Below are 26,400 nucleotides of genomic sequence, written 5' to 3'. Positions count from 1 at the left end.
CAAGAATTGTAACATTCAAAAGTGTTCGGAGAACACTTCAACCTCCCTGGACACTCACTAACAGATTTTAAAATGGCAATTCCTCAACTTCAAAAACAGACTTCAATGAGAAACTGAAGAACTGGAATTAATTTGCAAACTGGACACCGTCAAATTAGGCCTGAATAAAGACTGCAAGTGGATGAGCCACTACAAGAACTAAAAACCTAAATTTCCCCATGCTAATTTGCCCCTACTGTTACTCACACCTTCTTAACTGTTTGAAATGAGCCACCCTGATTACAACTACAAAAGTGATATTTCATCCTGTTGATGATAGCCCACTTTAACTGATTTGTCTCCACCCCCCACTGGGTAAGGCAACTCCCATCTTTTCATATACTGCTATATCGCCCTACTGTATTTTCCACTCTATGCATCTGATGAAGTGGGTTTTAGCCCATGAAAGCTTATGCCCAAATAAATTTGTTAGTCTATAAGGTGCCACAAGTACTCCTCATTTTTACCTTTTGAATGGGGAGAATGAAATACTTGGCCAGGCCAACACATTCCTCACCACCTAGTTCTATGGCAACTTCTGTTCACACCTTCCAGTGTTGATTTTCACCTTGGGAGAGACAATTAGCCCACAAGGCCACCCCTGCCTCCTTGCCCTAGCAAAGGCCTCTACAGCGAAAGCCTCTACATTGCCTTCCGCCACTAGGCCCAGCTTCAAGACCTGCACATTGGGGCACACTTGAGAGTCGCAAAGGGAAATACTCTGGCCAAGGGCATGAGGACAATCGCCCAGCCTAAGGTGGTGGCAGCTGGTCAAGGGGCGAGGAAGAGAGAAAAGCGGACAGGCAGCAGGCTGGCCTCCTGTCTTTTTCCCTTTTGTTACAATTTTAACTGTGACAGTAATGGGGAGACTTGAGAAATAGCTGTGGTCGTAGGTGAGGTCGGCGGCCACCCCGAGAGCAGAGAACTGAGCAGTTCCCACTCAGTTTCTGTGTCACCCGGCAGCTGGCCGTGATCATGTAGCAGTCAGTAGTCTGCACTGTGGCCGCAACAACCTGCCTTTGAATGCGAGTTGCATCTTTGCTTTTTGGTGGGGGATCTCCTGACGCACGCCCAGTGGCTCAGCCTGATTGAGTCCATTTGCAAAGTGAGCCAGCAGCTGGTGTCTAGTTTCCGCTTGGTAGAGGAACGTCACTGAGGTAAATCCATCAGAAAAAGAGTAACGGGGACGAGTAACAGGAAGTTTTGCTGGGCGCCAACATCCGGAAGCAGCGTATTCCAACCTGGAAAGGGCTGAGTTTGGAACGTCAGGCCACTGTGTGTTGAAGGGAAGATTGTTCGGGCCTGAGAAGCTGCAGCCCTCAAGAGGGGCTTCTAAAGCCAAAGGGGCCTTGGGTAAGTTTGTGAGGGTGTGAGTATGAGGAGCATCTGAAGTGTGGAACGGGGAGGGTAGAAAGAAATGGTTGTCAGAGGAGAAGGTGCTGAGCAGCCTGTGGGTGAGAGAGAGGTCCCAGGCAGGTGTGGTGAGAGGAGCTGCCTAGCCCCCACTGGCAGCCTGCTGAGAGGCTTTTCCCTGCAGTGGCTTGGGGCCTGGGGAGGGGAGGCAAGGCAGAGCCGCTGCTGGCCCAGGACTCCTCTGGCCCTTGGGGCAGGGGTGGGGTTTGAGACGGACTCAAGCCTCCGGCCAGCGCTGGCCTCCTCTGACCGAGGGGGGAAGTCGCTCGGGACTCGTGGCCCCAGCTGCAGGAGAGGGGCAGGGGTCTTGGGGCTGCGGCTGCAGGGGTGGGCAGAAGCGGTAGAGCCAGCTGCTAGCCTCCCCTAAGGGAAGTTCCACCTGCTCCCACATGGCCTTCCTTCCTGGAGCATACCATTATTTACTTTTAGCAAGAAACCTGACTTAGATTGATTATTTGGTCTCTTGAATATATTTCATAGCAAACCAAAGCAAAGTCCGGCAACTAACTATACAATTTATCAGCATCTGTGCTGGTGAGGGAAGGCTTTGCCTGGGGCTTAAGTTACTAGCAAACGCTTTTGGGATGATTACTCATAGCTAAGTGTAAGTAGCAAAATATTTGTTAAAGCAATCCAGATTACTGGTGTTAGTAAAGGGGTGAGCAGCCCTGGTCCTGCCCTGCCGCTGAGAGATTTCAGAGGGGAAGTCTGCATTACAAAGCAAGGCCTAGGCTGGAGATCATGTCACCAGGGAAGAGAAGACCCTGTGGAGAGCAAACGCTAGTTGTTTCTGGGCCTGGCTGCAGTTCAGAAACACAGCTTTAGTGTGGAGCTTGTCCCACCACCCACACAGAACCAGGGCAACCGACGTCAGGCCCAAGAGTAAACTCCTGCCTGAGCTAGAGCTGGTTTCTGAAGGCCAGAGGCACACAGACAGGCTGCCCCTGAGGTATGCACACATCGAATCAGTCACCAGCGGCTGTAAAGCTGCAGAGCTAGCAAAGGACTCTAAAGATCCAACCCAAGCTTTCCTCCAAAACCGAGACGAGCGCCTTCTTTGATGTTTGAACAACGAAGTGTGAGCTACTGTCCTAACGGCCCTCCCTCACCGACCCCCCACCGCCTCATTTTCCATTTGCACAGATCCTGAGAGGCCCCACCGCTTGGTGAAATAAGGTTCACAAGGGAGAGGAAACGCTGTAGTATCTGCATGGGTACAGACCCCAACTAGGGCGCAACTATACTATAAGGGTTATGCCACTACCTACTCAGGGAAAGGGCAGCAGGTACACCATGTTAAGATTGATTGACAAGGGAACTCAGTCAAACATCGCATAATGGGCAACTCCAGTCAGCTGCTCATAACTGGTCGAATCTCCCAGCCAGACAAGGGTTAGAGAAGCAATTTCCCAGCAGGTTCTGGAACAGCTAGTTCTAAAGCACCCAAGAGCAGAGGTTACTCTTGAATGAATTGGTTTACACACAATAGCAGACCCACGGAGGAATAGTGACCACAAAGGCCCACACCCTCAAAAACATTCAGGCTCCTAGCTTTCATTGATTTCACTGGAAGTTAGGAAACTAAATTCGTTTGTGAATCTGGGCCTATTTAATTAAGTGCAACACTCTTAGGGAAGGAATTAGACAAACCATAGCACAGACACAGCTTTAGAAGTTTGTTTGTTTTTTTTTAAATGAGGAAGCTAGTCAAAGACCAAAAAGGAAATTAAGACGCCTAGGGTCTGAATAGAGGCTAGGTCAGCAACTCTAACCGAGTCACAGAAGTTAGGCATACCCCTAAACAAACAAGGAAGTAGGAAGGCAAGGAGAATAAAACCAGTATGGCTAAATGGCAAGCTTCAAGAGGTTATTTGAGTCAAACAAGCATCTTTCAGAAAATGGAAATCCATCCCAAGTGAAGCCAAATACGAAACAATGGCAGGTAAAATGGGAATCAGGTGGGTTACAAGAGAATTTTGAAGAATAACCAAGGACATTAAAATGAGAAAAAAAGTGTGACACGTGTGTGTCTGAAGCAGGAAGCCTGGGGATCAATCTGCTTGACTCCCAAAACATAAAGGGAGAAATGGAGAGTAAAGCATTCCTTTGCATCAGTCCTCATCACTTAGAGGAGATTGGGGGAGATGTCTATCCAAAACTGCTCTTCACGTGGTTAAGATGAAGCACTGTCAGAACAAGATATCCAAGGAGAAGCTGGAACAATGGCTAGATTCAAGACCACCAATTCATAAGCTCCAGAGGATACACACTGTATTTGAAGGTTTTTAAGACTGAAGTAGATGAGTGTAAACAAAAATATCCACTTTTTAAGATCAGCTACTATAGCAAATGCTGTGCCTATCTTAAGCACTGAGGTGATCCTAGGAGTTTCAGACCACCAAGACAACTGGTTGAAAGCTATAATTACAAGTAAAATGAAGACAGATTTATGTGATGGGACAAGAGAGTAGGGCTTTTGAAAATGAAAGTCCACCCCTCATCAACTAGGATTCTTTGAGCATGTGGACAAAATAGTGGATAAAGGAGAAGGCATTGTTCTAATTTGGATTTTTAAAAGCTTTTGTCAGAAGCCCTTCACAAGGGCTATAAAAGAAACTAAGGGATCAAATAAAGAGCAGAAATAACAGGGGCTAAGCAAAAGTTTTCCCTATGAGCATATTAATTCATAATTGTCCATTACAGGGTTTTACACCTATCCCTGAAGCATTTGATGATGACCACTGGCAGAGACAGGATCCTGGCCTAGACAGACCACTAGTGCAATCTGGTGCGCTGTACTGGCAGGTTCCACAAGAAACAGGAACCCCAAACTATCAAGAAATGCTGCTCTTGCTTTCATTCCTGGTGTGGCGAGCAGTAGGAAGTCCTTCCTGGCAAGACTGCCAGCCTAGTTTAGCAGACAAGATGTCTAGAGAAGTACTGGGGCTTGTAGATACTTCTATGAAGTGACTCCCCTTTAAGAACTTCGGTGGTTTGGCCATTTCTAGTCCAGCCCCTTTCACTGCTGAGTTTAAAAGCTATTCAGTCTTACCACTGCCCAAAGGCAGTATGGATTGTGGCAGAGGCTATTAATAAATACACCACACACAGGGGCCAGGTGGTACCATCGGTCTTTATTAGGCAACAGTCGCTCTCTAGCCCTGGGACAGGGTACATAACTGGGCACCTCTCAAAGAGAGCAGAAATGGTTCCCTAAAGCCATCACCAGCTATCTCTTTTACAGCGAAGTGTCCCACTCCTAATATCAGTTGGATAAATAGACAGTTTTTCACATCATCCATAAACTGCCCCCACCCCAATAAAAAATATTACAGTATACACGGAAAAAGATGGGGGGATACAGACAGCCAGTCCATAAATAACAGCACACAAACAGGCACAGAGAGGAACCTGACACCCGAAGAAGTGCCACAGGTGTAAAGAATGAACATCATGCACGGACCATTTGCACAAGGGCGGCCTGCACTGAGCCTTAAGCTATCAGTACTGCCCTCAACATCTTCTTGGGGTCCATCCCAACTCCCCTAGCTAATGCTCCAGCACTGTGTTCTGTTCACCTTCAGATGAAGTGACCAGGGGAGGAGGAGGTTCACCACTTCCCATGAGTGCTCAGACTCTCTGACTGACTCTACTGGACAAACAGGGATGGGTGTGGAACTCCTCCCCTCCCTAGTACACTACTGTTGCCATTGCAGACCGGTCAGTGGAGGTTTGAATGACATGGAGGATGCCATGGGCAGATTAAACATTAAAAAGCTTGGGGCTTTAGATCAGGAAGCCTTTATGGGAGTTGTTTGTTTGGAAACCAGGGTCTTAGTTTCATCCTGCCTTGGAGGGGTGGGTGGGCATTAGCCTCTCCACAAACAAGCAGTATCTCTGGCCCATCTGACAAGCCAAGCAGCTGTGGTCCTGAGCCATAAAAAACAGCATCTGTTCTTGGGCCAAACTACCAGGGTACGTGTATCACCACGTGATTGTACTCATGTGGGTTTAACGCAGAAGCAGCCAATACAATCTGCATTAGAACATCTCTCGTACACAGAGATATCAGGAGCCAGAAACCAGAGGTAAGAAAACCACTCCTGAGTGTCCTACTTAGCATGGGCTGCTGACGCCAATGTGAAGCAGGAGTTCTGAGTGAAGACTTTGAATGCATCCACCCACACGCCAGCAAGAAACAAAGGACATTTTCATTTGAGAAAATAATTACAGTTAGGACTCTTCCATTAAATGTCCCCCAAAAGGGGTGAGAGAGATGCGGAGGCAGGGGGGAGGCATTTCACTGCAGCCTCCAGAATGCCCTGCAGTTCAAAAATGGTGAGTATGGAACCACTGTGAACATGTGGTTTGATGGCAGGCAGAATTACATCAGTAAGATTTACATCTTAGCAAAGCTGTAGTGGACAATATTCCCACGGTGTTTAGTTCTGTGGCATTTGAAAAACCTTCGCCAGGAACATGCTGCAAAACAGCGGCAGAAGGTCCCACGTGTATTGTAAAAGCCTTTTCTTTGCAGTAACTGAAGCTCCAACAGCAGTTGCTGCAGAAAACCGAATAAATCTAGACAAAATCTAACAAAAATGCGAGTTCTGCTTCTGCAGTGAGACACCATTCTGGGTAACAAAGAGCAGCAGGCCCCTGCTCGGGATAGGATTGTACCCAGTACCAGTGCAGTTCTAGCTATACACATACACACAGCACACGCACACTGAGAGAAGCAGCAATGCGTTCCTGCCGAGCGCTAGCTTCCATATCGCAGGTGTGAACAGGAATGATTTCACATGGTCTTTGGATAGAGGCAATGTGAGCGGCGGAGCAAAAGGGAAAAACTGGGTCACTCCCCTACCCTACCCCACCCTCTCTCAAAGTCACAGGACTGGGCATTAGTACACCGAGGATCCAGCCAGCCTGAAGCGGGGGGAACCCCGGATCTAGGATTTTGAGTAATGAAATATCAAACCTTTTTTTTAAAACCCATTTTAATCTGTGCCAACAAAGAGGGCCCAGCAGGGACCGTTCTCTCCCTTCGCCTCAGCCCAGGTCTCTGCACATCCTAGGTCACTCACCACATGAGCAGCCCAGAAAAAGGCACCCTTGTGCCCTCAATATGGATGCTGATTTACACTAGAACTTTGCCACCAACAGAGGCAGCTCTGTGACCTGACAGGGGAGAGGCACAAGGGGCGGGGGGTGTGGAGAAGAGAAATCTACTGAAACCGTTCCCTACATTTTGTAAAGACACAGACGGCGCTATAAAAAACTGTATAAAAACCACAGGGAGATTCCTGGGTGGGGTGGGCTGGCCCCAAGCACCACCCCTCCTGAAGAGCTCCCCACACACACCGAGTCTATAGAAAAAGGCTCCCATAAAAACAGCTTAGTGAATCCCGCCTTGAGGAGAGTGCTAGTACTCTCCCCTCCCCATTCCAGCCAGCCCGGAGCAGCCAGCCTGCAGGTAGAGAGTTGCCTGAGATGCTGGTTTTGTCTTGTGTGGGGCGGGGGGGGGGGGGGGGGGGGGGTGGCTCCCCTACCCACCCCCGGGCGGTCTGGAAGAGGAGGGAGGGGAAAGCAGTCCCCGGAACACAGACCCACCCAGCACCAGGAAATGGCACTTTTCTGTCCTCAGGGCTTGCTGACCCCTCCTCCTGAACCGGCATTGCCTCTCTTACCCCAGTGAGGGGCAAGGGAGTGGGGGAGCTGCTGGCCTGGTTACACAGACTAGAACGGCACCAGCCAGATTCCAGTCCTGCCACCAGGCCTGAACACAGCCAATGGCTAGGAAAGCTAACCCTGGGCTAGTCCAGAGCCCTCTCTGGCCCAAGTGATTCCACTTGCATGGCCCTAATCTAGAACGGTCTGCTCTAAAGAGGGAGGATAATGGGGGGAGAGTCCAGTCTGACGGCTCACAAGGCTAGCTTTGGCCACACGGCCCCTGGGCTAGGAGGCGGCGATAGCGGTGCCCCCACTCAGTTTGACAATCATTTGCTGGCAGTCGTTGCAGGAGCGCTTGTCCCCCACTTTCTCCAGAGTGCGGGCCGCTTCTGCCAGCAGGACCGCTCGCTGGCCCGGGGACGAGAGGAAGGAGAGGGGAAGGTGGCGGCAGGCCAGGAGAATCGCCGTGGCTCGCTCTCTCTGTCCTGGCAGAATGTCCAGCTCACCTGTGCAGGACAAGAAAAACCACTGCAACCAAGCCTTGCATAGCTCTAGCCCACCATAAAACACAGCCTTCTCCGGGCTGGCTGAACAGCCGTAGCGGTCAATACACCACGCCCGAGTATGACAGGATGAAACCTTCGGGGAGTTATTTTAAGGCAGCAAGGTGAGGTGGCCCAAGCTGCAGTTTGGCCAGGATTGCAGCGGTAACACCCTGATCCCAGGGAAAACACTGACTGGATCTATAACCAGGGGCCAGGCCCTCTGTTCCAAATTTAACTTGTGCCAGTATTAGTGACCTTGGATGTTCACTGTGACCTGAGCAGACATTTGCTTATTAAAAGGATTTTTTTTTTAAGCGGATGGCTTTTCTTTAGGAGATCACACTTTAAACTTTACCCTGATCTGTGAATTCTCTGCTTCCTAAGAGTAGCTCATTAGGGTAGTTCACTCCCCTTAAATTCAGCTTAATGATAGTTTTTAAGAAGCGTTTTAAGGTTTGCCCTGTAACCCGAAGTCCCCAGGACTGGTTTCTGTTGCTAGAATATAGGAGTCTCCAGTGAGATGCCATCTTCTGCTGCAGGTCTGCGTAGGGATCCCAGGCTCTGCTGGGATCTATTTCCCTGAACCAGAGCGCCAAAGCCCCACAAAACCCCAGCAGCTCAGCTACGGACTTCAGGAAGATCTAACATATCCTGCACCCTGCCTCCAACCCCTGCATCGTTCAGCAAGGTCACTGCCAACACACACCATGCTGGGCAGCTCAGTTCCAGACACTAAGCCTTGCCAAATAACCCCCTGCTCGCCAAAGAGCCCACAGCACAAACAAATGCTACAGATCCCCCTCCCAACAGGGAGCCTGTGCCCACACTGACCTTTTTTGCCGCTCTGGGCGGTGCATCGCCTCAAGCTGTGCTCCAGCAGCTGGTGGGTGCGGGTGGGGCTGGCGCCTGCCATCAAACGCACAGTAGCCTCATGCAGGAACACCTGGGGGAAATAGAGCAGAAGGCAACGATGGGCAGCCTCACGCTGGGAAGATCCTACATCCATACTGCCACAACGTGGGAGACCGCTCCCAGCTCACAAGCAGGGATACTGTTTCCCCTCCCGCCTCACCTCTGGAGCTCCCTACTGAGTGGTCCCAAGACGGGGGCAAGAACGGAACGAGAAGCAAAGCTGTTACATTGCCAGGGTACTGGAGGGCAAGGAAGCAGCTGGGTGGAAGAGGATGGCAGGAGCACATCAGCAACACAGGAACCAGGGCAGAAAATGGAAGAGGTGTGGCCCCAGCCCTAGATTTCCTTATCCCAGAGAATAGGTCTGATGCCCCAGGAACAGAGTTGGCCATGAGAACCAGGCTAGTGGAGTTAGCTGTTTAACACACGCTGTTTACACACATTTAGAACTCGACTGGATAAAGCTCTGCAGGTTAGACCATAAGAGTAACCCTGCACAGACAGGGACATGGAGTGGAAAGAGAGGGAGGACCCCGGATGAGACACGAGGGTTTGCCCCATACTTCTCAGCGACTGTTTAGGGCATGGTGAACGGAGTCCCACACTGCACAGACTCTTCCCCCACCCGACTCCCCAGTGCCCCAGCCTAAGCAGGAAGATCACAGGGATTAGGTATGAAAGAAACCCCAGGCCTTCACCTCCATCCCTTCCACATGGCACACGCATCTCCTCAGGACATTACAGGACTGTGTTCACAGGATGCTCCCTGGTGCTTTGGCCAATCAGTGAAAAGCATCCAAATGACGGAACCCAAGTCCTCCATTTATCCACAGAGCAGGAGCAGCATGGACAGACAGGGCAAGGTTCCCTGCCCTACCCTCTGCCAATGGGCCTCAATCCTAACCTGCAGTCACCTCTAGGGATAGGAGGGGCAGTCTTTCATTGGCAATTGCAGCAGTCTATATCACAAAGGAGGCCAATTAACTAATACAGACACCCGCCCATTGGGAACAGGACTGATAATGCCAGCTCCCCACCCAGATGTCGGAGGGGAGTGGCTCTCGCTCACTAAGTGCCTGGGGAGACACTGAATGTTGTTGGAGATGTAAGAACTCCACGCACCGTCTCCAGCCCCTGGGCCATTCTGTCCTCTTCTGCACTTCAGATTTACAAACTCAAGTGACGAAGCTTCTTTGGGGCAACTATTTGAAAGCGTATTGCTGTGCAGAGCAGGCTGAAAATGAACAGTGCTTGCTCTGTGGGACTGAGGGGAAGGCAAATGGGAATGAGAAAAGAGACAGGACTTTACCTTGCGATAAGCGGGCCTGAAGCCATGGGCCAGTTTGCGCAAGCTGCTGAGGTCTCGCTGGAAACCCGTCAGCTCAGAGGCCGAGGCGTGGTAGGTCTCACCCAGGGCCTGGCTTGAGTTCGCCTGCTTCTGCCACAGCATCGTGCGGAGCGAGAGCAGCAAGTCACAAGTCAGCAGCTGGATCATCTGCAAGGAGCCCCACAAGAGAGGACAGAAGGTAAGAAACCCAGCAGCGGCCCACTGCAGAGTGGCCAGGATTATCCATGGCTGGGAGCAGCAGTGCCCTCTAGCTGCAGGCAGGCAGAGTGACCAGCCCACCTGAGCAGAACCACTTTGCTGTGCCTAGAGTAATTTTGAAGGGGAATTTAGTGCTGCAGGTGCGCCCAATCAATGGCTCTGGGGACCAAAGTCCTCTCCCTTCATCTCAGAACAGGGACGGTGGGGCAGGCCCTGCCAAGAAGGGACCATTTCTAAAGGGTGAGTGCTGCTGACATGGGGTTATGGCTCTGAGATGTGGTGCCGGCTCAGCAGGAAGTGGCTGGAGAGCTCCAAACACATTGCAGACCAGCCACCAAAAATCCAAAACAACCTTCAGTCAATACCAAGCTGAGCTGGATTCAAACCACCAGCCCCAAGGCAAAAGGCTCCACATTTGACCAGACACCTGGAGCCATCCTGCCCCAGAGAGCTAGTTACCCCCAAGGCAGGCTTGGGTAACCCGAGACCCTTAAAGCTAAAGGCTGCAGGACAGCATGCCTAAAGCAAGCAAACACTTGGTGCACCCTCCTTCAGCACACCACAGCCTGCTCCGTATTGTTACATTAAACCACAGAAAGGAAATGTCGATGAGCACATTTGGCTTGAGCCATTAACCAAATGAAAACGAAGTGCCTTCCACAGCTGCACAGTGACAAGCAGGCCCACCTGGAGATGGCTATGGCAGAGCCACCAACCCCACCTCAGAGCTCCATGGTGTCACCCAGGGCGACCCCACCCTTACACACACTCTAGGTACACACCAAGAGGGAGTTCCAAATGGAATCAGCCACACCACAGTCTTCCTTGGCGGTCTTCCCATCCAAGTACTGACCAGGCCCCAGCTTACCGAGATCTACCAAGATCCCCACCGGAGGTACAAGGCTACAGGCCACAGAGAGCTGTACCACAGGCAGAAAAGGGAGGCCTCGTCCCCACCCAAGCTCCCCGAATCCCACCCGTTGCTGCTCCCGGGCAGGGGGGATGGGGTGTTATCCTCGCCACCCTTCGGAGAGCCTCCCTGCGCTGCAGGAACGGAGAGTGCCTCTGTGCTGCGCTGCAGAAACATTGCACAAGTACGGCCAGAACGTGCAATGCAACTACAATGCACGACAGCTGCCCCCAGGGACCAGAGCGGGCCAGAGCGCGGCATCCCACACGGCCTGCAGGGACACTCGAGCTCTGTGGTGCTCTGAAAAGTGAAGACACGAGAGATGCACCGATGCAGAGAAATGGCGCAGTACAGTCTTACTCCTGTTGAGGAGAGGAGCTGACAGTTCAAATGATGTCAAGTGCCCCAAGCCAGACCAGAGTGGATGTAAGCAGTCCCTCCTTTACACAGTTATCAGTGACCTCCCCCAGAGCAGACCAGAGACGGGGGCTGCTACGGGAACAACTTAATACGGAGAAGTGACTAAGGGAACAAGGAAGGGGTGGCAACAGGCAAGATGACACAGCCAAGCACCAAGCTATGACCACATGCCCCCAGTACAACAGAGAGCCACCTCCACACCAAGCAGGAGGGGAGGGAAGCTGGATGAGGAGTCCACCTCTCCCCTCTTCTTCAGCCATAAGCATGGGGTACTGGGTGGAGGGAAATCTGCCCCCTTCTGTCCGCTCCAGGCTGGAGAGGAAGTGTGACGCGCCTTGAACTCCTCCACAAGGGGAGACCAGAGCAACGTTCCAGCCTTCGTGAAAACTACATGGTAGTTCCATGCAGGAATGAGGAGGAAGGAAGCACAGGCTGGCAGAGGGCACCCTCCCTGGACCCTTACATTGTTGAGGCCAGCGTTAGACACACCACTGCTCATGTTCAGGCTGTTCCACAGGTGGGTGCTGGCCCTCTCGCAGTGACCAAAGGAGCTCTGCTGCCCATCTGCCTTCCCCGACAGAGAGGCCTGCATGGCTTTGCAAACATGGAAGATCGCTTTCACCAGGGCGTTCCTGAAAGACAGAGACAGGGCAACACTGTCAAACGGTGCTGTGTCCAGGCCTTTCCAGCAGCTGTTCTAAAGCACCGTCCAGTTCTAATCAAACAAGGCCTCCAGGGACCTCCAGGGACCTTTACTGAACTGACCTTAAGTCCTAAGGGAAAGGAGTTCAGTGGTCTCAGTCTTCTCCCCACCCCAGTCGGTTCAGATCACAAAAGACACCACGTAGTCTGACATAAGAGTACTGCCAACCCGGAGAAGCGGCAGACTGGTATAGAAACACATGCAGCACTGGCAGATCCAAGGGCATGGGGGGCACCCATCACAAAGCCTGTGTCTGTGCGTGTGCTAGGACCACTAAGGGCTTGTCTACGCTTACAGTAGAGCAGCTGGACTGCTGTAGCACTTAGCGAAGACGCTGTTGACACTGACAGGACAGCTTCTCCCGTCGGCATCCCTGAGATGCAGTACCTATGTCGACAGGAGAAGCTCTCCATAGCACTGTCTACACCTGAGCAACGTAGTTATACCAACATACATTTGTAGTGTAGACCAAGCCTGAGTTTCTATATATAGGAGCCTACATGCAGCTGGACGAAGGAGCTTTCATCAGTGATGGGCACTGCTGCTGCTTTCAGTGTTATTAGGAAAGGTTTACATGCTTTCCCCTCACACAGGACATCAGCCTAGGGAACTCAGAGAGAAAGGCCCCAGATGAGGATAACGTTCACCCATAATTTTGTTTAGATAGCAAGTACAGGGGCGTTACAGTCCCACGGGACTTTCCCCAACCCACTGCCCAGAGATCTGTAACACAGGCGCTGATCAACATGACAACACACACTCCTACATGTTGGACGTTTCCACACCATGCCATTACATCAGCAGGCACTGAAGCAATCTCACAGCATGACACTGCAACCACCTTCTGTTGCAAGCACTAATAGGTTTAGCCCACAGGACAAGTGTCAACATGTGCCTGCCCCACAGAACATCTGCTTTCAATCGGGCCATTGATATATTCATTTCTGGAAAGATTTGGTGGTTTGAAGAAGGTAAAAAGGCCCACGCACTCTGACATCTCCAGAGATTTGGGCATGCGCTCCACTTCTGTGAAACGTGACCTCACGCCTGCATCGTCCCCTCTGAGCCAACTGATTGCCATGCCGATTGCCGCTGACCACCATCTGCACACCAAATCAGGGCCTGTGGAAACAGTAAGACAACACTGCAGCCAGGGAAAGCACAAAAAGCGGTGCCAAGATCAGACAAGCAAAAGGATAATGTTTAGTATTTCTAATGCCTTCCACCTTGATGAATCCAGAAGAGCTTTAGGAAATGTATGGATAGAAATTATTTCACCCAGCACTGATATGCAGCTGTCTCTAGAACGAAATACTGCAACTTCGACAGCACACAGCAATGCTACACAACAGGCTAGGACAAGAAGTGAAGAACACTGTACTCACTCAAAACTGCAAGGGGAATTTTAGGCCTTCAGAACATAGTCAGCCTAGCCAGACTCTCTCCCTTACTCAAATGAAGGGGGCCATGGGCTCTTCAGATGATAAGCTGTCAAGATCTCGGTTTTCCTCTCTCATCCAAAGAGCAGCTTCTCCAGCATCACATAAAATGCTCACGCACTGGTTCCCACTGACTGAGAGGAGTTTATTGAGTCACCTAACCTTGCCTTGAAGGTCTCCCATCCAAGTGCAGACCAGACCCAACTTTGCTAGGGTAAGGGTGTTTGCTTCCACTAGCCTGACCTATGTCCAGCTTTAGTAACTATCGTTAGCCAGTCCTATTCCTGGGGGGCAAGAGGCCTTCCCCTTGTGAGACCAGAGAGTCCTGCCCACTGCACTTCTGTCTGTGTGTTGCACCCCCTTGCCCTGTGTCCGCCTGCTCTTTGACAGCTGGAAGGAGCTAGGGCAGGAGTGCTCCTACCAGTGTTTGGAAAGTGCCGAACACATTTTGGGCATTGCTGCAACATAAACAGCCACCACAATCCACTCCGTCCACCTGAAGTTACCAGTGGAGTTTCTATTCCATGGAGCTTTCTTCACGTCCTGTCCTGAACTGCTGTATGTGGTGTGCTGCTGAATAGCTCTGTCCCACCTCAGAAGGGGCTGCACATCAGCAGAGGCTGATTCCCCTGTAGTTAGTAAACCCCCAAGATGAAGGGTGCTTCAGAAACAGGGCTATCATTCAGAGTCCCAGCGATGGAGAGGCTTTGAACCACAACACTCACCCAGGGCCAACTTCAGGACCGAACTGCTATTGAAAGGTGGAGTCCCGCTTCCCATGGAGTCCACAAAGGAGTTGACTAATTTCAGGTACTCCAAAGCACTAGAGAATTCGCTGGAAGCAGAGGCAAGACAAAGACATTCACTAGGCAGCAAGGCATGAGATGCCACATCTACAGCGTGTCACAATATAATCTGGATGAGTCGCGTTTATAAGCGCCACTGACCCACTAGGTTAGTGAGTTAGGGGGCAGGTACAAGAGTTCAAGCTCTGAGTAGCGCTGCTTTACTACAAGCAACCTTCCCAGGCCTGGAAGAATACGACTGGGTCAAGAGGAAGCCGGGTGGGGTATGTCTACACTGCAACTGGGTGAGTGCCTCCCCACACGGGTAAACAGACTCATGCTAGCTCGAGCAGTGCGGACATCGCAGCTCCGGCAGAGACTGAGGCTAACCACCCGAGCTCAGACCCAAGGGTTGCACGCGCTTGGATTCAGGCGGCTAACCTGAGTGTTCACTGGCGCTGCATCCGCCACACTTCTTTTTAGTGCACTAGCGAAGTGAAGCTACCTTGTGTCTGTCTGCCCATGCTGAGATGCACCCTCCCAGCCGCAGTGTAGATGGATCCTCAGTCCCCAGGGGGCAGCATTAGCTAGGGCTTCACTGTCAGCATAATCAGGGCCAGGAGTACACTCGGTGCCAGCCCCAAGGTCACAACAAACGTGCTCTACCTGCTCTGTTAGTCTGTTGATCGGTGGGAAAACACAAACTGTAAAAGAGGCCATTTATTATGGGAAGGACTAGTTGGAACGAACAGAGGAGAATTACTGTGTGGAACAAGTGATGTTTATGGGAAAGGGAACATTCGCTCTAACATTTTAATTAGCACTTTAAATTTTACAGATGCTGTCTGGAAGCTGCCAGCCTTCTCCCCGGTATCTGACCACACGTTAGGTGTGACAGTATCACGAGTCCTTTACAGGCTCCTTTCCATGCGTAGCTTCCAAGACAATCTGAACTACATTTCAGCAAGTCACAAAAGCTATCAAATGTTCTCGACCTTGGCCAAAGACGACAGCACATTTTGTACTTATCCAGTTCCTCTGTGTCTGTCAGAGGATTTTGGGACGCTGTCCATGGAAAATTTATTAGTATTAAAGATACCCCTGCCAATTAGAGACCTAGGGCTACCTTCTCACAGCAGTCCACGCACGGTGTAGAACACCTTGCAAGCTTTCCACCACATTAACAATAGCAGTGGCTTGTCATACATCGATTTCAATGAGCTGGGTCAAGTTGTTTGTCACCCACTGGAACTATACCAGTACTTAGATGTACCATCAAAAATGTAACTAAACCTGCACTATACTAAAAACTATACTTTTTCCTAACTGATCGGGGGGTGGGGAGGGGAGAAGTGCAGTGTCCTCTTGGCCCCCACTCCTCTTTTGCAGGGGGGCAGATCACTACACAACTTCAGAGATTTATGAGAGACAATTAGGACTGGTCTAGGACAAGGCATGACCATAGTTCAGTCCCAAACTAGACATGGCTTGGAGTATAAAAAGCAGCTCTTTCCTTTCCCTCCATTTCACTCAGATATGGAGACAGAGTCCAACAACAAAGACCGCAGCTGAAGCCTGCTCTGCCCCTCACACATCTATATATCTTGGTTTGGTTTACACTGCTGGTAAATGCAAGCTAACATTTTTTATTTAGCTATCAAGATACTGACAAGCAAATGTTAGGCATGGAGCCAGTGTATGTCACCATGTCTCCCCCCACCGAGTGTCTGGGCCCAAAACAGTTACACTTGAATTTGAAGGAGAAATCTTAGCTGGGGGGGGGGGGGGGGGGGGGGGGAGAGGGAATGCTTGGCAGGTCCTGAGTTCAATCCCCGCTGATGATCACAGTGGCCCCTATCAGTTTGATTGAAAAGATGTAAGTGAGTCATTGGCCTCAGAGCTCCTAGTAAATTATGAATGCAGCCCTTGATGCCTCAGAGTATTGGGTCCCCCTCATCTAGACAGTAATAATCTAAGCATTGAAACTTACCAGGGCTCCGGCTCCTCCTCCTCCTGTCCCGCAGCCCCTTTCCTGGCCTGAGGCTTCACAAGGGAATCCACAGCTCTCTCCAACAGATTCTCACAGAATGCCTGGTGAACCTGGGCTATGGGATCAGCTGGAAAGAAGAGAACAAGAGTCTTGCTCTTCTCTTATTCAAAACCCAAGCATCTCCAGACACAATAAGACCAGCTGGAGGAGGGAAGCAGACTCCAAGACAGAAACAGTAGGAGCCAGCAAGAGGGATGTTCTTGAGGGACTGGTGCAGGGAACTAAAAGATCCCAAAAATTCAAACTTTTGACATATTCAAAGTGACCCTCCATACCTCCGTTGGTTTGTTCATTATTAGTGATCTAGCTCTGCACAGCCAGCCCACAGATCCCAATCAGAAATGCCACTTCACCCGCGCAAAAGAATGGGTAGGATACTGTTCTAAAGAGAGAAGACCATGGTTTTACCCCTCTTAGTCACTCAGCCCCATACCTTGAGGGAATGCTGCTCTGTTATGTGATTGGAGGACAGAGGCGGGACCATGTGCAGAAACACAGCACACAATAGGAAACGAAGGGATTAAACTTGCCCTCTCAGCTGCTAGCAATGGAGAAAGTCAAGTGATCTTGACTTGGGGGAGTTTGCAGGAATTAGAGAATCTTCTGCGATCAGGTACTGCAAGCTGTTCCAGATATTGGAGTGTAGAAAAGAATCCCTGGGCAAGATGTTGGAAGGTCATGCATTCGAGGGTGTCAGACACAGTGGTGCTTACCTGGGTTCCTCGGGGCACAGTATAGACTCTCCTTTGTAGCAGATTTCACAGTCCAGCTCCGTTCCACAAAAAACCTCTGTCCCAGTGGGTGACACAGCCAGCGCAGGGAGTCGGGAATGGCGCTCCGCTCTGAGCTACACAGGCTCTGGGCCTTATTTAAGAAATAACCCTGGGAAGAAAGGAGAATGGTGCCAAGAAGAGGGAGAGACACATGCAAACATCATGCATATGACTCAGTGATAGTAAGCAGGGGCAAGGTTCATTACAGGCCAGCTCAAAGTAATTCCAATTCAGTGGAATTGTTGGGCACCACTGTGAGAATCAGGGTCAGACATACCATGGGGAAAATAGAAGGGTCTAAACGCCAACGAACAAGCAATTGAATCAGCTGACTGTATACAGTATTACTGTACTATAAAAGCATAGAGTAACATTTTATGAAAGCAGGTCACACTGGTGATTAATATCATTATGCAATGCGTATATTAACACTATGAAGAATTATGGATACTCGCTGATATTATGCTTTGAAGTCCGTGACCAAACAAACGGAGAAATAGGTTAAATACCTGTCTCCAGTGTAATTTAAGTAGTGTGGAATCAAAACAATGGAAGCCCCATTGACATACAAATCAGCAGGGGGATGGGAAGTGCACAGGAAGGGAAGAACAGCAGGAAGCCTTACCGGCTTTTCATAACAGAGACTATGAACATGGAAGGGGGGGCGCAAAAAGGCATCTGAGTTATCCATCCCTTGGGGATCAAAGTTCTTGAAAACACAGAACATTGGATCCTTTAAGCAAAGGGGTTGAAGTCTTCGGGAATTGAGTTTAGGTGAGAAACCTGCTTAGGTAAGGATTGTAACTTGCTGCAGTTAAGTTTTAGTCTTAGAAGCGTATTTTTACATTTGTTTGCTTGTAACCCTCTCTCTCTTTGTGCTATACACTCGGTAACACTTAAACATGTGTCCTTTTGGTAAATAAACTTCGATTTACTTTTACTCTAACCCTTTCCAGTGCACTGATTGAAATAAGAGTGTTTGTCAAACCCCAGTTAAATTCATGAGCTGCAGCGTATTGTCTCGCTAAAGGAGCGACGAACTGAACTTTGAGTGTGTTCAGTAAAGGGGGAGATGTCTCTGGGGAACTCAGGAGTTGGGGTTCACGGTTATCTGCAAGGCAAGGTTTGGACTGGCAGAGTCCTGAAGAGTTTGCTGGCAAGGCAGACAAGCTGGTGCATCAGGGAGCTGTCTGACAGCTTAGCTGTAGCAAAGCTCTCACCTGCTGAGGCTGAGAGGGGGAACATAGTAACTCTCAGTTCTGGGAACCCCAGTAGATTGTCACAGGGAGACGGTTTTGGGGAAATTCGGGACGGGGAGGGTGTTGGGGTCACTCTGCAAAAAGTAACCGGGTAGTAGAAGACAGGGCTTGACCTGCATGCTTGTAGGCTGGCTGTTGTTTCAGGGCTGTGAGCCATGGCAGCATAGCACTGAAGGCACCAAGAGCAGCAAGGCAGGTGGTGACAACCCCTCACTGGTCTGGGTTGAACCCCAAAGCATCACAACCACCAACACCTAACTATGCCCCCTTTGGCTAAAGAGCGACTGACTGGAGATACGCAGGTCTCCCCTGCTCAGAGCTCTGCTGGGAGGCCCTGTGGGGAGAACATCGGGACTCACTCACCGCCAGGAAGCCCAGCTTGCCTCCGCAGCGGGTTTTCAGGCCGACAGCAGCAGTCAGGTGGATCTCTGCCATCATGCTGGGTGGGATCTTCTCCTCCGCACACTCAGCCAGATTCACAGCGCACAGGGCCATGTGCAAACCTGAGTAGGCCGAGCTGGATGGAAGTTTACCTGTGCCAGGAAGAGAGACAAATTCACCTCTCCTATACAGTCACCATGCAAAACCGATCCGAGTGCAACTAATACAATTACCATGCATCTCAAAGCCTGCACCGTACATAGACTGGACCATCTTGGCGGAAAAAGTCTACAGTGCCATAGGCATCACGACCCAGTGCTCTGTGTACAGAGCAGCTGCCCCTCAACTTCTCTCCCTGGATTCTGTGGGCTGCAGCCACAGCTCTGTACTTTCCCTGCTTCCCCACCCCAGCTCGCCAAGACCCAAAAAGCCACGGAAGGAACGAGATGGAATTGTGCTGCTGCACACGTCATCACTGGAACAGCCAGCTTCCTTCGGGGCCAGAACTGTACAGCTATTTGAACAGCATGATCAAGAAGGGTGGAGAATTGCTCAGGGAGGTCCAAGGTGGCCTAACTAGCGTTAATGGGATAAAATTGGCTAAGGGCAGCTTAGGCTACACATCAGGATGCGCCAGTGGTTTGTTAGACTGTGAATTATTCTACCAAATGAAGTGGTGAAAGCTCCACTCATCACATAACGAACCCCAAAAGCTCGTCAGTGCGTACATACATGTAAGCAGAGCTTCAGAAGCGTTCCACACCTATTGGCTGATGCAAGCCTGAGAGTGTTGGTGGTGGTGGTCCCTGCTAATCTGCTCCTCCCCCTCATCTCTGATTTTAGGTGGTTCTTCCAGTGGTTAGCCTGGTACCTACTTCCACTTCCCCTGCTTAAGTGACATGAGTGAATTTGACCCTCACGGTCCCCACTAGCAGCAGTGAACACTGACAAGACTCAGGTCCGTTCTCAGTCTGCTGCTGCATGGGAAAGCTCCGAGCAGCAGCAAAAAGGCTCCAAGCCGTCTTTCTGCAGACGGCACGGCATCCGTCCCTGCTGTTCATGTCTGGAAGATTATCTCCACAGTTGTAAGGGCTAGAAACAATGTTTATAATTTCAATGAAAGCTTGGATTCTATAGCAGTTAATGGCAGCCACCTGGGAAAGCCTCTCGCTCCCCAGGGACAAGCTGATTTTTCAAGCCCAATGTACATGGATCACTTACCACGGAAACCTGCCAGGTGGACCGCATCAGCTGTGTGACAGCATCCAGCAATGCCACCCGGCAGTTCAGTGGAGAAGAGTCAGAGAAACCCAAGGTTTTATTGAAAAAAACATTCATTTTAGGCTGGCATAACCAATCTGGAATATGCCCAGGGCACCTGCTAACAGCTTACCCTTGCAAAATGTGCCACGGGGCATTCTGGAGCCCATCCATGGTACAATTACAACTGAGTAGGGCTATCAGGTTACTATGTGGTTAACCCCCCACCCAGTTCGACACTTCCATTCTGTGGTGTAGACAGGCCCTTATAACAGTGTTCCATCATGCCGACTAAAGCCCTGGAGGTGCCTTACAGATCACAGCACCCCAGAGGTGATACTATTGCCCCAGGAGAGGTGACGCTTACTGAGCTGTTCTTCTGAATGGCATTGTTCCCTTGTGACATTTCAAGTCAGTCTGTGTGTAACTTGTCCCTTGAGCTAGTAGCAGATTTGGGAAGAGCAGGACAAGGAGCCCTTCCAAGGACCCCATGAGAAGGGCAGCTACGAGCATCCTCATTCTGTCAGGGGAAGACAGTCCCATTTCAACCTCTGCCCTTACCTGTGATGTGGAGCTGATGGAGCTTGTGATATGCCAGAGCTGCATCCCGAGCACTGGTCTTGGCCTCATCCTCAAAACCAGCAGCAGCCTCTCTTGCTCGCTGTCGCCGTGAAGTCCTCTTCAGTAGCCAGCGAACCAGCCCCAGCTTCTGCAGACTGTAGCGGATCACGTTCCAGGACAAGCTGCAGGCCAAGTCCAAGCGGGACGCAGGCAGCGCTCGGCCCAGAACTGACAGGCAGATCTGCAGATTTGATGCAGCTGCTGCAAAATCTCCCTGCAAACGCAATGGTGAATGGTTAAACGAAGATCATTTAAGTTGGTGAACGGGGCTGCATTGACAGTCCTTGAGACCAGAGGGCTCTATCTGCCCCCAGAACACGTACAGTCTAAGCAGAGGCAGTGCAAGCTTCTTCCATGCACCTCCACACCCATTTTCACCCCCGTCCCCTCCCAAGCCCTGAAGCTCCACCTCCAGGAACCAGGAGAGTTAAGTCTCCATGGCCCATGTAATCTGACAACTCTCAGCTGAGTGCCAGTGAAAACTCATGGCGATCGGGGGAGGTCCCGGACGACTGGAAAAAGGCTAATGTAGTGCCCATCTTTAGAAAAGGAAAGAAGGAGGATCCTGGGAACTACAGGCCAGTCAGCTTCACCTCAGTCCCTGGAAAAATCATGGAGCAGATCCTCAAGGAATCAATTCTGAAGCACTTAGAGGAGAGGAAAGTGATCAGGAACAGTCAGCATGGATTCACCAAGGCCAAGTCATGCTGACTAATCTAATTACCTTCTAAGACGAGATAACTGGCTATGGATGAGGGGAAAGCGGTGGACGTGTTGTTCCTTGACTTTAGCAAAGCTTTTGACACGGTCTCCCACAGTATTCTTGTCAGCAAGTTAAAGAAGTATGGGCTGGATGGATGCACTATAAGGTGGATAGAAAGTTGGCTAGATTGTTGGGCTCAAAGGGTAGTCATCAATGGCTCATGTCTAGTTAGCAGCCTGTATCAAGTGGAGTGCCCCAAGGGTCGGTCCTGGGGCCGGTTTCATTCAGTATCTTCATAAATGATCTGGAGGATGGTGTGGATTGCACCCTCAGCAAGTTTGCAGATGACACTAAACTGGGAGGAGAGGTAGATATGCTGGAGGGTAGGGATAGGATACAGAGGGCCCTAGACAAATTAGAGGATCGGGCCAAAAGAAATCTGATGAGGTTCAACAAGGACAACTGCAGAGTCCTGCACTTAGGACGGAAAAATCCCATGCACCGCTACAGACTAGGGACCGAATGGCTCGGCAGCAGTTCTGCAGAAAAGGACCTAGGGGTTACAGCGGACGAGAAGCTGGATATGAGTCAACAGTGTGCCCTTGTTGCCAAGAAGGACAATGGCATTTTGGGATGTATACGTAGGGGCATTGCCAGCAGATCGAGGGACGTGAACGTTCCCCTCTATTCGACATTGGTGAGGCCTCATCTGGAGTACTGTGTCCAGTTTTGGGCCCCACACTAAAAGAAGGATGTGGAAAAATTGGAAAGAGTCCAGCGGAGGGCAACAAAAATGATTAGGGGACTGGAACACATGACTTATGAGGAGAGGCTGAGGGAACTGGGATTGTTTAGTCTGCGGAAGAGAAGAATGAGGGGGGATTTGATAGCTGCTTTCAACTACCTGAAAGCGGGTTCCAAAGAGGATGGATCTAGATTGTTCTCAGTGGTAGCAGATGACAGAATAAGGAGTAATGGTCTCAAGTTGCAGTGGGGGAGGTTTATGTTGGATATTAGGAAAACCTTTTTCACTAGGACGGTGGTGAAGCACTGGAATGGGTTCCCTAGGGAGGTGGTGGAATCTCCTTCCTTAGATATTTTTAAGGTCAGGCTTGACAAAGCCCTGGCTGGGATGATTTAGTTGGGGATTGGTCCTGCTTTGAGCAGGGGTTGGACTAGATGACCATCTGAGGTCCCTTCCAACCCTGATATTCTATGATTCAGTGTAGGGACTTGTCTACACTAAATTTTGTCAGCAAAAGTTATGCCACTTTAATTAAAATCGCTGCTGCATGTCCACACTAGCTCCTTATGTCAGCAGAGTGCATCCACACTAGCAGCTCTAGCATCGAAACAGAGCAGTGCACTGTGGGTAGCTATCCCACTGTGCAACTGGCCACAGCATGCTTTGGGAGGGGTTTGCAATGCCTCATGGGGCAGGTACAGCCTCACATGATGCAGGTTTCTCAATCCCATCGTTCAGGGAGATCCTAGTAGATTGTCAGCCGCTTTTCCAACTGAGGTATTTGGGGGAGAGGGAGAGGAGAGTGGTGTGTCTGGGGCGGGGGAGACAGCAGGCTGACTGACCTATCCTGAGGAAGGGGGAGGGGGACACCCTCACCCGCCCCCCCCGTCAGCCCCCAGCTCTACTCTACACGGCACAGCAGTTTCTCCTGAAGCAGCCCGTTCTGCTTGCCTGCTTATGGTTCTGTGATCCCCGCAGGGAGCGGCATCCTGAGCAGCTCTGGGAGCTCTCTGTGCTGAGGAATGTCAAAGCAGCACAAGCAGGCCACTGTGTTCCTGCTGCACATCAGAAAAGCAGCATTCCACATTAATGATTTGATCTTTGACAGCTGAGCATGACAGATACTTCCCAGAGCTTTGACAGGGGAGGGGCGCAAGCCTGCAGGGCAGCAGAGATCAAAACAGTGAGCAGCGCGGTCACAGTTGGCATTGTGAGATACTGGTGGACGTCGACAAAACAAACAGCAGTGTCTACACTGATGCTTTGTCACTAACTTTGCGGCAATAGGCTTTGTGCCTCTCGTCGAGGTGGTTTTATTTTGTCGGCAAAACAGAATAGTTTTGCTGCCAAAAGTAACTTTGTAGTATGTACCCCTCCCGTTTTGTCGGCAAAAGGCAGCTTTTGCTGACAAAACTTTGTCATGTAGCCAAGGCCTAGGCTTTTGAGGACTCCTGTCCATTAGGAATTGAACAGACTAAGTACTCAGTGTTAGCACCAGCTGGGATCAATCAGCATATCTCCACCAACTTCAGTGCTGATTGGCACCAGCTGACGATCTGAGCCCACAGATCGAATACGGGGACATGCTGAAGGCTGAAAAAGCAACTGTGAGAAACAGAGAAGCTTGGGGGAGAGGCAGGGTTCAGTCGTGGCAAAACAGGTGGAATCACTGGGCCCCCACTATCAAAAACAGCACATTGCTTCAGTGCCAGAGAGCAGCACAGAAAGCTCTGCTGGGGGGCTGGAGGGCAGGGGGACTGTGACGGTCAGAAAATAGGGGGCCTTTCACAACGAGGGTGCAACCACAGGACAGCTGTTCAGTGGACAGCAAGTTAGTGGATTCAGTCTAGTTCTTAATGAGACAAGCGCCTACGCTAAAAATCCCCAAGCAGCGCAGCTGACCCTTTGCTGGCCAAGTACGAGAGGGAATGAAGACTGAACTCCCCTCGCTCCCCCAGAGGCTGCCCTGCAAGGCAGGAGTGAGGCAGAGATTGCAGGGGCTGTAGATCGGAGCGCTGTCGTCTGTGCTATACACATTTAATTGTGCGAAACATCGAACTGACTGGTGTCCTTTATCTGGCACCAATTCTCTCCATGTTTTCCACTTCAAACTGCACAGGAAGGTTAACCCTAGAAATGCTGGCATTCTCCCAAGTGCCAGCCATCGGCACCTCCAAAGGGTTTACTGGGGGAAGGGCAGGATTTGCTCTGTATAGTGAGGGGTTGCTTTACCCTTGCCAAATCCAGGTCAGCCTGCTTGCGATGCCGCCAGAACATTACAGACGAGCGGGAGTGCAGCCGGGTCACCGGCTCCCCATGCACAAGGAGCTTTATAAACACACTCAGGACAATTACACCATTCACCAGCCACAAGAGCAAAGTGGGCATCATCCAGCCAAACCAGCCGCCAGCACCTGGCAGAAAAAGAGAAATACAGAGCAGTCAGCCTGGATAGCACAAGTTCAGCAGGCAACAGGTGACAAACCTGTCCAGCCCTGTCAACATGCCACTGACTTTGTTTCACGTGTCCTGAATCTTGGGAAGATTTGATTTTCTTCAACTGACTGTAGTTATTGATTTCTCTCCATCTGAGCACTGACTCAGACGCTTGCAACATTAAAAAAAAATATTTCATTTCACAAAGTTAATTTAAAAAAAACTAAACTTCCACTTGAGGGGGAGGACTGCGCAAGTGGCTTTAGTGAAGAACTGGGCATCCCAGGATCCTTGATGCCTGAAAGGGACACAGTATGATATTAATTAAATGCACAAAGGTAAGCTAGTGCAACAAGAAGGCTGCATAGTCAGGGAACTGCAGACGTCCCTACAGGGTTCCTGGTCCTTGTTAAAAGTGTAATTTAACACATCTGTGTAGGCTGTTAAACACACCATAAACCAAACAGTCTGGGAAGCACAGCCAAGTTAATATTGTGGCAGGAGCCATGATTTCTGCACTGATTTTCACAAATGACTTGATTTGTAAATTATGAAAAATGACTAGAGAAATAGAAAGTTCACCTTTATGGAAATAGAAAAAAGTGACCTAGTTCAAAACTCCACGACATCTGTCCAACCAGGGTAGCTTGTGGTGATGGACTACAGATAGGTACTTTCTGGTAGCTCACTGGACTGTTTGATTTTACCACTCCTATTTTTTTTTCTAGTAAGTACTAATCATGCCAAAGCACTCACTAGTCTATTCAGGTTTCTGACCTCCTACTTTGCCAGGGTTCTAGCTCACTGCTCCAATACTTTGTAAACAAAGGAGGCTTGATGCACTCTGAAAGTGTTTTCAAATGACAGGTTTCAGAGTCGCAGCCGCGTTAGTCTGTATCTGCAAAAAGAACAGGAGGACTTGTGGCACCTTAGAGACTAACCAATTTATTTGAGCATAAGCTTTCGTGAGCTACAGCTCACTTCATCGGATGCATTCAGTGGAAAATGCATCCAATGAAGTTAGCTGTAGCTCACGAAAGCTTATGCTCAAATAAATTTGTTAGTCTCTAAGGTGCCACAAGTCCTCCTGTTCTGTTTTCAAATGGTTACCTGACTCGAAGGCCAGCACATTCCTTCCAGAGCCATGGTGTATAGGGCTGTCTGATTCGGGCATCCCTCGGCCCTCCAGGAGGGATGTCAGAGGGTTGAAGGAGAGGCAGAGGAATGTGAGAGCACAGAGAAGTATTCGAGAGCGATCCACCATGCCAAGGGCCACAGGGGGAGAGTCGGGTTCGTCTTTAACCTTCACAAAGGGCAGGGATGGAGAGGAAGAGCAAGAAGAGAAATAACTTTAAACACAATGTAAAACAGCAAGTGTGTGTGTGCGTGCGCACACATGCATGTGGGGGAGAACATGAGTTTCAACATATTTGACTAATGTCACCAAGAACTCTGGGGCAGCCTTTCCTGGCTCAGTAAGAGGGGCCCCCATCATTTCAGTTTCTTTGATTCCTTATTTTAGGCCAGCACTAAGCTTCCATCAAAGCCACAAGCAGCCACCTTGCCCTCCTGCAGATCCTGCATAAAACTCATCTTGGTTGTGATGCCTACAAAATCCTTTTATCTGATAATAACTAGGCAGGTGGTGAGTTAATATTGCAACTACTCATGGGCTTATTGCCTGTAGAAGTTAGGCACACAGCTAGTTTGTGTAAATACATGCTGTTAATAGTAACCCATCCTCCCTTCCTTCATCTCCTATTTCATCTATGTCATGTGTCTTGTCT

At 50.2% G+C, this 26,400-nt stretch overlaps 1 protein-coding gene across 2 annotated transcripts in view; it reads right to left on the bottom strand.

Moving 5' to 3' along the window:
• Positions 1 to 4,566: 4,566 nt before the first annotated feature.
• SREBF2 (sterol regulatory element binding transcription factor 2) overlaps positions 4,567 to 26,400 on the bottom strand; it is a 38,081-nt gene continuing 16,247 nt past the window's right edge. For both annotated transcript variants that reach the window (XM_007053324.4, XM_007053325.4), the window contains exons 8-19: positions 25,724 to 25,916; positions 24,410 to 24,591; positions 20,670 to 20,943; positions 18,831 to 19,000; positions 17,149 to 17,317; positions 16,376 to 16,502; positions 14,326 to 14,435; positions 13,151 to 13,283; positions 11,922 to 12,090; positions 9,892 to 10,077; positions 8,502 to 8,613; positions 4,567 to 7,631 (exon numbers count right to left, since the gene is read on the bottom strand). In XM_007053324.4, coding sequence (XP_007053386.2) covers positions 7,411 to 7,631; positions 8,502 to 8,613; positions 9,892 to 10,077; positions 11,922 to 12,090; positions 13,151 to 13,283; positions 14,326 to 14,435; positions 16,376 to 16,502; positions 17,149 to 17,317; positions 18,831 to 19,000; positions 20,670 to 20,943; positions 24,410 to 24,591; positions 25,724 to 25,916 — 2,046 coding nt within the window. In that variant the 3' untranslated portion in view covers positions 4,567 to 7,410. The remainder of the gene's footprint in view (positions 7,632 to 8,501; positions 8,614 to 9,891; positions 10,078 to 11,921; positions 12,091 to 13,150; positions 13,284 to 14,325; positions 14,436 to 16,375; positions 16,503 to 17,148; positions 17,318 to 18,830; positions 19,001 to 20,669; positions 20,944 to 24,409; positions 24,592 to 25,723; positions 25,917 to 26,400) is intronic.

The sequence above is a fragment of the Chelonia mydas genome, chromosome 1, assembly GCF_015237465.2.
Source record: "Chelonia mydas isolate rCheMyd1 chromosome 1, rCheMyd1.pri.v2, whole genome shotgun sequence".
Classification (NCBI taxonomy): Eukaryota; Metazoa; Chordata; order Testudines; family Cheloniidae; genus Chelonia; species Chelonia mydas.
The sequence above is the reverse complement of the archived record's forward strand: the minus strand, read 5'-3'. Positions and strand labels throughout refer to the sequence as shown.